Source organism: Zootoca vivipara, chromosome 13, assembly GCF_965207765.1.
Source record: "Zootoca vivipara chromosome 13, rZooViv2.hap1.1, whole genome shotgun sequence".
In the NCBI taxonomy this organism is placed as follows: domain Eukaryota; kingdom Metazoa; phylum Chordata; class Lepidosauria; order Squamata; family Lacertidae; genus Zootoca; species Zootoca vivipara.
The window spans coordinates 625,781-637,989 of record NC_142596.1 but is presented as its reverse complement, the minus strand read 5'-3'; the positions used below and the strand labels follow the sequence as shown (position 1 = coordinate 637,989).

At 46.5% G+C, this 12,209-nt stretch overlaps 1 protein-coding gene across 2 annotated transcripts in view; it reads right to left on the bottom strand.

Moving 5' to 3' along the window:
- Positions 1-5,064: 5,064 nt before the first annotated feature.
- The window catches only part of SNUPN (snurportin 1), a 53,730-nt gene continuing 46,585 nt past the window's right edge, over positions 5,065-12,209 (bottom strand). For both annotated transcript variants that reach the window (XM_035138167.3, XM_088657372.1), the window contains one exon: positions 5,065-5,573. In XM_035138167.3, the coding sequence (XP_034994058.3) occupies positions 5,244-5,573 (330 nt within the window). In that variant the 3' untranslated portion in view covers positions 5,065-5,243. The remainder of the gene's footprint in view (positions 5,574-12,209) is intronic.

Here is a 12,209-nt window from a genome sequence, read left to right as displayed (position 1 = left end):
CCCATCCCAGCAGCGCAGGAGGAGTGTCTGGCTGAAGAAAAGGATCTGGGGGGTCTTAGTAGGTCACCAGCTTAACGTAAACTAACAGTGTGATGCAGCAGCAAAAAAAGCTAATGCAATTCTAGGCTGAATCAACAGAAGTGTAGTGTCCAGATCAAGGGAAGTCATAGTCCCACTATATTCTGCCTCACAGACCCCACCTGGAGTATTAACAGACCAACTGACCATACATTTGCTAATATATCTTTGCGTTCAAAGGTTATAATTTTTTTATTTTTTAAGGACACTGGATGTTGAGGTCCTGAGGAAGCTGGATCCTGCATGGCAGATTCTGCAATGATTCTGATCCCACCCACTTTAGCATAGCTGCCAAGTTTTCCCTTTTCTCGCGAGGAAGCCTATTCAGCATAATGGAAAATCCCTGAAAAAAAGGGATAACTTGGCAGCTATGCACTTTAGTCTACATACAAAAGCATGCATTTAGTGCTTGCTTATCACAGACACATTGACTCTTACATGTACGCTTCACATCCAGTAGTTTCCTTTTTGCTGCATGGACAGCTCTGTCTTCTCTCCACATATGTTGACTGATTTGGACCAATTAATTAACAATCCTGTTAGTTCACAAAAAAATTCAAATGTGCTTCAATTACCTGCATATTTTCCAATGGATTTTCAATTGTTAGCAAGGTGCCATCTGCAAATAAGCTTCTTTTCTCTTTTTCTTTATTGCTTATTCCTTTTATATTTCCATCTTCCATTGGCCAGAGTTTCAATGACCAATACAAATAAAATTGGAGGAAGGGGGCATCCTTGTCTTGTACCTTGGGCTAGTGTTATTTGTTATGTTATAGCATCGTTCACTAAGATATATGCCTTGTTCCTCAAGTATAATTTATTTATTAATGCATTAAATAGTTATCCAAATCCTAAACTTTCTATATTCATTTTTAACACCAGCCAATCTACTCAGTCAAAAGCCTTAAAGATATCCAGTGCTACTATACCAGCTTTCAATTTGTTTCTTCTTATTATATGTATTTTATTCAACACACTTCCTATTAATCTAGACATCTGCTTTCCTGCTACAAAGCCTCATTGGTTTTTATTTATATATTTATACATGAAATTATTCATCCTTTTGCCATTATTGCGGTCAGTATTTTAGCATATTGATTTATTAGGGAAATCAGCCTCTACAATCCTGAGTCCTTGAACTCTTTTCCTGGTTTTGGAGTTAAGATAATTATTGATTGTTCCCATGATGGATGGATCCTCTTACCCCCATTACTGAATTTTATAATATTTTAAATTTAGGAACCAATATATTTTTAAATACCTTATCACATTCCTTTTCCAATCTATCTGCTCCTGGGGCTTTCCCCACTTTCAGTTTCCCTATACGTAGCTTCCTCTATTTATTGTTCTGAAATTGGTTGTTCCATTACTTCTCTATCTCTACTTTGTAGCTTTATCTTCCAGTGTCTCTCGATATATTCTTTCATCTTCTGCATAGAATTGTTACCTGCTGAATATAACTCTTGGTAAAACTCCTGAAATACTCTCAACTTATCTTTCATCAGATAGTGAATATTACCTGTCATGTTCAAATAAAAGGATGCCATGTTCAAATATATAATATATAGCCATGTTCAAATATATAAAAGGATGTCATATAGAAGGGGGTGAAAGGTTGTTTTCTGCTGCTCCAGAGAAGCAGACATGGAGCAATGGATTCAAACTACAAGAAAGAAGATTCCACCTAAACATTAGGAAGAACTTCCTGACAATAAGAGCTGTTCGGCAGTGGAATTTGCTACCAAGGAGTGTGGTGGAGTCTCCTTCTTTGGAGGTTTTTAAGCGGAGGCTTGACGGCCATGTGTCAGGAATGCTTTGATGGTGTTTCCTGCTTGGCAGGGGGTTGGACTGGATGGCCCTTGTGGTCTCTTCCAAGTCTATGATTCTGTGATTTAACCGCACAGTGGGTTATTTCGAGAGGGAAAAAACCACACAGCTGGTCACAAGAAAATTCTGGTGGCCTAGGGTACGGGAAGACATAAGGAATATGTGAGAGGGTGTGACACATGTCAGTGCGCTAAGAGGGAGAGGGTGGCACCTGCAGGGCTATTGGAACCCTTGCCCACGCCCAGCAGACCTTGGGAGGTCGTGTCCATAGATTTCTTCACAGACCTGCCACCATCGAGAGGTAAAACAGCAGTTCTGGTGATAGTGGACCTTTTGACCAAAATGTGCCACTTTATAGCATGTGTACGTGCAGTGTCGGCGGAGGAAACAGCCAAATTGTTTGTTGAACACATTTTTAGGCTGCATGGGTAATTTCAGACCACAGAAGACAATTTACTTCCCGTTTTTGGCACAAGCTCATGAGCCTGTTACACGTGGACGTCAGCCTTTCCACTGCTAGGCATCCTCAAACCAACGGGCAATTGGAGAGGGGCAACGCCATATTGCAACAATACTTGATGTGTTAGGTTAATCAGAGACAAAATGACTGGGTAGATTGATTACCGTTAGCTCAGTTCGCTTACAACAATGCGGTGCGCGTCTCAATGGGGATCACACCCTTTAAGGCCAATTACGGGCGAGACCCACGAGCCTTTACAGGGGGGAGGGGGGACAAGGGGGAGGTGCCCGTGGCAGAGGAGTAGGCGGAGGAAATGGAGGCGGCACACCAGCGACTCATGTTTTCCAGCAGATCAACCCAGTAGCGTTTAGATTGGAGCTGCCTGACTCCCGTGAGAATACACCCGAGGTTTCACAGGTCGTTATTGTCCCCTTACAGAGAGGGACATATTCCGGGAGGGGGGGGGGAATAGGAGCGCATCCCCAACCATCAATAGTGGAGGAGGAGCTAGGCAATGAAGTGACAGAGATTCTGAACTCCAGGTGGGGTACCGAGGGGTTGGAATACCTGGTAGCATGGGAGGGGGCTCCAGCGTCGGACAATGCCTGGATGCCGGCTGAAAGCGTGGAGGAATATCTAGTTGAGGAATTTCACGCCCTGTTCCCCAACAGACCCAAACCACCTAGAATGTGGGTGGGGGAGATATTTGCACCCATGGAAGATGAAGAGGAGTTCATATGGGAAGAGGGTAGCGAGGAGGACTGGGACGTCTAGGGGACACCACAATGTGGGGATGGGAAGCGGTGTTCGCGGACACGGAGGAAGAGGAAGACTCTTTCAGAGGTTTCCACAGCAGCCCGCAGGAAGAAACAGACTGGCAGAAAGTGTTCGCCTCCATGGATCCTGAAGACACATTGTTTGAGGGGTTTCCACCTTCACCACTTGAGCAACCCATCTCAGGAGGGGAGGGGTCATGAGGGGGGGTGGATGTCAGGGGACCTTCCTACAGGGAACCTCCCCCCATCCTGTTGACCTGCTCTTCACCCAGTGAGAGCAGCAGCAGTGGGTCAGGTGGGGGGAATGCAGAAGTTAGCGGTATGGAGGTGGTAAGGCTCACTGATGTTGGAGAGTGCCTTTGCATCGCCTTGACCAAGAGGTGGAGGGGAGCAGGCAGCCCCTTCCGGCACCCAAAATAAGGCGCACCACTAGTAAGGTTGGAAGGAGGCATTTTGGGGTGCCCAAACTCTTATGCTGGTCACGCAACAGGAAATGTCCACTCCCGGATTCTGCAAGTGACTAGGAGGTCATGTTTTCTGCTATCTCTGCACTGTTAATACTATGCACAATAAAACCTTTAAAGACAAGTACGGACTTGGGGGTCCTTACTCGAGAGTAGCCGCAACAACACCATTACATTACCCATTTTATCTTTATTAAGCTAACTGAATTCTTTAGTTTTTTGACTGTACAACTCTAGCCAGCAATTTAGAATTTTTATTACTATGTTCAAAAAATTCTCTTTTCAAGAATTTCAAATCTCTCTGCACTTTCCCCATATCTTTCTTTTCTAATTCCTTCCTTTTTGTCTGTAATTGTGCATAACTTCATTTATTCTTATCATTATTGATTTTCCAATGTCCTAATTTCTTCCTCTTTTCCATCTCTCCTTGTTGTTGTTGTTTCAGTTTACTGGATTCCATAATACCAATTCTCCTCATCACCAGTTTCATTGTATCCCATGAGTACTTTGAGTACTTTGCCGCTTCTCATTAATCTCTCATATATCTAATAATTCTTTTCATCCCCTTGTCATGGTGAGTGGGCTTGCATGTTCCTATGACCCTTGTGAGTGAACCGTCAGGAATCTCGTACTCCCAATTTAGTGGAACCACCTGCTCCATCTCGGCCCAGCACGGGCCACATGATCTCCTGCAATGATTTTGCAAAGTTTTTTTTGCAGATAAAGTCACTCAGATTTGGGAAGAGGTAGACTCTACCGTGGGAGCAGGGCTGGGGCAAGGGAGTGCTAGAGTCCTGTCTAGTCAAATTGCGTGGGATCAATTTCAATCTGTTACCTCCGAGGATGTGGACAGGCTGCTTGGACGAGTGAAACCAACCACCTGTCTCCTTGATCCTTGCCCATCCTGGCTTATAAAAGCTAGCCGGGAAGGGCTGGGCGATGGGCTTTGCGGATTGGTGAATGCTTCTCTCTGTGAGGGAGCCTTCCCACACCCACTGAAAGAGGAGGTTATTAAACCGCTTCTTAAAAAACCATCTTTGGATGCGGCCAACATGGCCAACTATCGCCCAGTCTCAAATCTTCCATTCTTGGGCAAGGTGATTGAGCGAGTGGTTGCTGAACAACTCCAAGCACGCCTGGAAAAACCGGACCATTTGGATCCCTTCCATTCGGGATTCAGGCCTCATCATGGGACTGAAACTGCCTTGGTTGCACTGGTTGATGATCTCCGGCAGGCTAGAGACAAAGGTGAGAGCTGTTTCCTAGTTCTGCTGGAGTCAGCTGCAGGGCTAGAGAAAAAAGCCAGTGAGGCTGATGGGGGTGAAGGAGGGTGGCTGCCTTGGCACAACATGGCTACCCAAGTGACAGACAGCAAAGTGTGATTTCACTTAATTTTTTAAGCAGCTACTGATCAGAGAGCGGAATGAGTTCACCAAGAGAAGCCTCGGAACAGGGTGGCTCCACATTTTGCTCCACAGCTTTTATTCTTTGAAACAAACCCTGCTGCTAGCAATTAGAATTATTATGGAAGTGGAGACCCTTCTACCCAAAGTGCTGTCGAAACAGAGCTGCTCCCATGTTAGTTTCTTTTGCTCTCCTCCTGAACAACATAGAAAAGCAGCCACTTGGGGCTACCTATCAATTCTCCATCTTGCTTGCAGAGTCCCTCAGAGCCGAGGGAAAGCCTTCTGCTTTTGGTGTGGACAAATGTTCCAGTTCATAGCGGCCATCCTGGGGGGCCGTGCTGACACTGGAGGAATCCTCCTTGGCGGCCTGCTGTAGGCTCCTCTTGCGCTCCACAATCTGCTGCAGCTGGAGTCCCGCGTAGTCTGGCTTGGCCGTCAGTGGGCCGAGGGGGACAGGTATGCCCAGGATGTCTGGCACCATGTATGGACGGAGCCAGCCCACTAATGGAGTGCTACCGGGGTTGTAATGACTTTCCCTGTGATAGAAGAGGAGCCCGTCCACCTAGGAAAGAGAACAGAGAGAAACCAGGTAGGCAGCAGCCTAGAGTCTATATAGTAGTCCATGGCCTTACAGGATGCTCCAGGGGTAACCTGGAGGAAAATGGGAGAAAGTGCTGTGGGCATCCCACCTCTCCTCCTGTTCTATTGGTTACAAGGAAAGGCTTCTTTCAAGCTTAAATTCAACGGAAGAGGGGACCCTATGGGGTCTTTGGTGACAATTGGGATATTCTGTGGATTCAAAGCACACCCCTTTTGCTGTGGGAATCAGTTATAGCCTCTTTTAAAATAATGGCAATTTTCTTCTTTTAAAAAAGCCTACTCCTTTTTAAAATTTCTACCCTTATTTTATGGAAGTAAATCACACCAACCACCAGAATAAAAATGACAGAAGTACACAGGGCCGTCTTAAACGCCCCTGGTGCCATGGAGTGACGGATCCCTCCGGCGCCCCCCCCCCCGCCCCATTTCCCAGCACGGTGGGTGGGCGGGCAGGCACCGTGCACAGCACGGCTGCCACAGGCGCTGCGGCGCGGGCAGGCACAGCGCGGTTGTCGAACCGGCGGACCGGCGCCATGGTGCCCTGCGCCACCGGGGGTCTACCTAGAGCCGGCCCTGGAAGTACATAAAAACAGCGCAGTATAGCTAGGAGAGACTTCCTATTAGGTTAGTAAAGAACTTAAGACTCTCAGGAAAAGCCAAATTTCACAGTGTACTATGGAGAGGGAGTTCTGTGAGTCTGTCTTTCCGGTATATAAGATAAAATCCCACCAAACGGCACATAATTTTTCAGGGTCCTCCAAGCCCCTGGCAATATATTATTTACTAACTGCAGCTCCAACTCTACAGAGGCCAGCTCACTTTGCGGCACCATTGGAAGGACAAGGTGTGATGCTAGGCACCTTGCAGACCTTGATCCCTTGAGCTCCTTGGATGGGAAACGATACTGTAGTAATTAAAGCTGCCTGTATAATCCTGCTAGCATGACCATCTGGCAAGGTCCCCATTGGTTGGGATGTAATGAGAAAACAAAAGACATTTTCCTCCTTACTTCCTTCCTTCACCAAACCTTTATTAGGCATTACAAATATAAGCCATCATCAAACATCCATATTTAAAATATATACAAATAAACAGCCATGTAAAATTGTAATAATGAGGGTTTTCATTGGAGTTTCTTCCCACTAAATAGTGCTATTCACCACTCTGAGATACTATTAACAAAAAACTCAGCCACCTTTGCAGTTACTTCCAGTGTTAATGTCAGACAGATAGAATCTAATATTTTCACCATGCCATGATGTTAGACTACTCAAAAAGGGGGATAGCATGCGTTTGCGTTGCTGATTGTGCAATGGACAGAAGAAAAGAATATGTTCTACAGTGTCCAGCACATTCAAAGAACACCTACAATGTCTCTCATTTCTGGGGATGTTTAAATATCTGCCCTTGACAAAAGCTGAGGGGAAAACGTTCAGTTGGGCCCTGTGTTGGACTGGAATTATTAATTGTGAAATATAAGTGACCCTGTTATCTGTTGTATTTAAACCATAGAACTTGGGGGAGCAAATTTTATTTACAGCTGATTTGATGTTTCATTTTTCAATGTCCCTTAATCTGGATTGACTATTGTGATAAATATATTGCTCACTTGAATTATACATGAGTTCCAAGTCAATGCCAATAGATCTGATTTTGTTATGTACGAGTTGGAACCATTTGGATTTATAAAAGTCCTTAAGTCAGAGAGCAGACTTGAGGGTTGGCAACAGATGTATGTACCTCCCCTTTTCTGACGTTTAGCTATGTAACTACAGTATGATGTAGGAACGACGCTTTTGAAATGTATTATGGGATTGAGGTGGGAAGTTTTAAAAGTTCTTGTAGCCCTGTTCTCAGTGTTCAGTCTTGGCTTGAACCTGTTGCTCAATAAACCTTGCTATTTTGCTCCGGTTGGTGGCTGGACTCCTTCCTTTATTCCGCAGTGGACTGCAGGCTCTTGCCTGACGAACATTTTAAAGCAGGGGTAGGCAACCTAAGGCCCATGGGCCACAAGTGGCCCACAGGCGCCATTTAACCGGCCCATGAGCTGCTCCCAAACTGAGCCGCCCGCTCGGCGAGTCCCCATGTGCTGCACTAAACCGGCACAGCATGGTGTGGGAACTTGCTTCTGCAGTGCTGGAAATCGCATCTGTGCAGACACAGACACCGGAAATCGCGGCTGTGCACTGAGCGATCTCCGCTGGAGTGAACCTTGCCGACCCCTGATTTAAAGTGTGCTTCCTTGGATGCAAATACTTCCATTCCATTGAGGTTCCAGGAGGGTGGGGGTGGGAATGGACATTTGCATCCCAATGAATTTAGTATGTGAAAAATAGTTCCTGGTACCTCCAGCTTCATAAGGGTGGGGAGGGAGGGAAGAGTGGCTGTGTTTTGTATCTTCCTGCTTGCTCAGGCTGAAGAAATCCTTAATATTCCTAGGACCCTCCTCTCCTCTGACAATCAATGTGAATTAACAGCATATTGTGCTTTAACAAGCCTTAATTCTTTCCACCCCTCCTGCTAGTCCCATGTACATACATTCCCCCTTTGGCAGTAAAAAAAGAAAAGAAAAGATTTTTCTATTACCCCTCATGTTCAGCTCCCCAAGGGGAACAGAATTTTACAGATATCCCGCTGTGGAATTTCCTAAGATTAGAGCTTTTGCTGCTTTCAGCTAAATTGGCCTGTGTTTTTAAAAGGCAATTTGTGTGCAGGGAAGTGATGCCTCTGGAAAAAGGAGCAGCGGAAGCTGAGAAGAAGTTAGGAGGATTTGGCGGGGTGGGGGGGTGGGGTGTGATGACAAAAGACATGAACTCTCTGCAAGCATTTCTGGTCGGTGAGGAGGACTTCTCATTCCTGCTCCAGCATTGTCTTTCCTTAAGAGCTCCGCATAGATAGTGAGAAAGCTCAAAAGAGGCAGCTTTGATCAATACCTCCAAAGCCAGCAGCATTAACCTTAGAATCACAGAATCATAGAGTTGGAAGGGACCCCAAGGGTTATCTAATCCCAGCCCTTGCAATGCAGGAATCCTGCCCACACTGTCTCTGGATGGGCTTGAGCCACCAAACTTCTGATTAACAGCCAGACCCACTGACCCGCTGCATCGTATGGGGGGCCCTTGGCAAACCACAGCTTCCCAGGGTGCCAAGCCAAGACCCTTCTGAGAGAGACGTCATGGGTAATATCTTGGATTTTGTAAAAAGAAAATGCCCTGTTAGATCAGCTCAGAAGCTTGTTTACCAGGTATCCTGTTTCCCGAAGTGGTCCAACCAGATGCCTCTGGGAAGCAAACAGGCAGAATCTGAGCACAACAACATGCTCCCCGCTCGCAACTTTCAGCAAGTGGCACTCAGAAGCTTGTTGCCTTTGCCAATGGAGGGAGAGGATACTCATCAGGGCCAGCAGCATCCAAGTCAGTGGCCACCACATTCATTCATTCATTCATTCATTCACTCAATACCTCCTGTGGGAGCACATTCCACAGTTTAACTATGAGCTGTGTGGAGGAATACATCCCTTTGTCTGTCCTGACTCTTTCAACATTCAGCTTCATTGGATGAATGCAAAGCTTGTAGCATCATTACAAAGGTTTGGTGTGCATGCTTTAAAGCATGTGTATCAGAACAAAGATCTAAGACTCTTACTAGACCACAAGCTAAACATGAGTCCACACAATGATGCAGCAGCAGCAAAAAAGCTACTGCTATTCTAGGCTTCATCAACAGAAATCTAGTGTCCAGATCAAGGGAGGTAAAAGTACCACTCTATTCTGCCTTATCAAACCACACCTGGAATACTGTGCCCAATTCTGGAAGGATGTTGACAAGCTGGAATATGTGCAGAGGGTGATCAAGATGGTCGGGGGCCTGGAAACCAAGCCTGATGAGAAACGGTTGGAGGAGCTGGGCATGTTTAGCCTGGAAAAGAGGAGGCTGAGAGGAGATACTATCAGAAGGGCTCTCCTTCCTTGGAGGTTTTTAAGCAGAGGTTGGATGGCCATCTGTCAGGGATTCTTGAGTTGTGATTCCTGCATTGCAGGAGGTTGAACTAGATGACCCTCGGGGTCACTTCCAATTCTAACATTCTATGTGCATGGAACATATGTGTCACACCCACACATTCACCACAACACCCATCAACCAGGGTTCAGCACCTGACTCCCTCTGTTTCCCTGGCACTCAGTTCCCACGGGATTGCTGGGTTCCATTGTCCCTTTGCAAACCAAGAAACACCAGGACTGGTTTGATGAGAATGAAAAATCTCCCCAAAGTGGGGGATGTCTGCTCTCGCCTAGCTTTTTTTAAAAAAGAAGACTGAAGTATATCCCACTTGGTCACTCCAAAAGGAAGAGGCTCAAACCACGACTCAGTGCCCTCCCCCCAAAAGATCACGGCACTTAGGGAAAGTCCCTGGAGAGCAGCAGAATCCGGAGGCTCAAAGGCACTGCCTTTGTTAATAGCCTCTCCACTTTTCAGTAGCCCAGATTATTCCATCCTGTGAAGCTGCTCGTGTTTATTTAATGCACCGTCTGCCTCCTTCCCACTGACTCACGGCACTGACGCCAGCTGAATCAGGAAGGATGGATGAAGTTACTGTTTGCATAAAAGCCTGGGGTCTGATCAGCACTTTGCTCTCTGGACAGCCAGAGGTTCCAGACTCTCTAGATGAGACAGAAGCAGCTGTGCCGAGAACTGTGGCAGCAAAATGGTCATGCATGAGGCATGCTTAGAGCCAGACATGATGCTGGTCTCAAACCAAGAAACTTTGGGTGGGGGTGTTTTTGTTTTAAAAAGGGGCTCCCCAGAGCCAAAACCATGCAGCTGGGACGTGGGAGTGGGCGTGTCCATGGCCCCTTCAATTGTTGTTGGATTGTAGCTCCCATCTTCCCTGACGGTTGGCCATGCTGGTTGAGGCTCATGGAAGTTAGAGTCCAACACAATTTGGAGGGTCCCCTATGCCTGCCTTACAGACAGAGCAGTGTTGCTCAACAGCACCACCTAGGTTGCAGTACAATATGGGGCTCAGTCAGCTGACACTCTCAGCTGATTCCCAAGGGCCAATCAGGTTCCGCCAAGCATTATAAAGCCCCAGCCCCTGCCTGGCTGAGCAACAGCTCCCTTTGGACCTTGGGCCACACTCTGTGCCTCAGCCCCTCCCTATGCAAAATGTATTAATGGGAGCAAAAGAGGGTGGGCATCTATTACCGCTGAGCTGTTCTGGGGAAAGGTTCCCGGTATAAAGGGTTAGAAAGAACAACAGGATTTTGGACGGCTCAGGGCAACCGACACAAGGCAGTGAACGCTGCAAGAGGAGACGAGAAGAGTTCTGGCAGATATGAGATGCGAGCCCCACCTTGTCCACGTTCAGGAAGCCTCCAAACTGGACATGAGGGGGAAAGTCCCTTCCTGCTGTTGCTCACTCAGCCACAGGTATTTCAGTGGTACAATGCCTCTGGATAGGGAGGCTCCATTTTGCCTCCCTGCACAGAGACCCAATTTACTCTAGAAACAGCCGTTTCTCTGTGTTTACTTTAGTCTGTTTCTCGGGTTTATGCTAACATTGTTCTTCCTTTTTGCAGAGAGAAAAACCAAACCCATAGTTCCACAAGAATACACTGAACAATAATCATCCTTGGAAATTATAAGTTTCCAAAATGATAGAGAAGGGGGGGAAGTAGGATAAATATCCCAATTATCTGTATTATCCTGTACCTATTTTTTTGTGCATCATGAACATGGAGCATTTCCCCACAAAACTGATGCACTGACTTGTTACCTGCAATACTCTGGAAAAGTCACAGCTTTCCCCCAACCTACAGATTGCTGTGAGATTATAACTCCTAGCAGCTCTGACCAGCATGGCCAATGCTCAGGGGATGATGGGGCTTGTAGTCTACAATGCTTGTTTTACTGTCTGTGTTTTACAATATCTGCAAGCTTCAAGATTACTGCACATCCCAGACCCACTCACCCAATTTCTCAGTGACGGCGGGTCCCTCTGTTTCCACTTATGGCCAATCACCTGCCTGTCTGCCATTAGTAACAAATCATCACCTGTCCATCATCCATGAGTACTTTCTTTCTTACACTGCCAAACAATACAAGCAGCAGGCCAAATGACATGTTATAGCCTGGAATTTCCCAGCTATGACCCCACACCATTTCTTACTAATTACACAGTCCCAAAAGAGACGTACCAAGCTGATTTCTCATTAACAAAGAAGTCAGGGATCTAATTTGTTCTCATGCAAATGGTGCTGAGTTTGTTCAGATGCAGAAGACACCAGGCAGTTTCTATCACAGGAGGGAGGTATGCTTTGGCTGCGACGGAACGGGCTCCCTCTAGTGCAGGCACCCCCAAACTTCGGCCCTCCAGATGTTTTGGACGACAATTCCCATCATCCCTGACCACTGGTCCTGTTAGCTAGGGATCATGTTAGTTTGGGGATGCCTGCTCTAGTGGAACACAATCATTCCTACACTAAGTGGAGCTAGAGATTACCAGCATTCACACAACATATGAAGCACCTGCTGGATCAGGCCAATGGCTCACCTGATTCCAGCATCCTGTCTCCAGTGGCTAACCAGATGCCTGTGG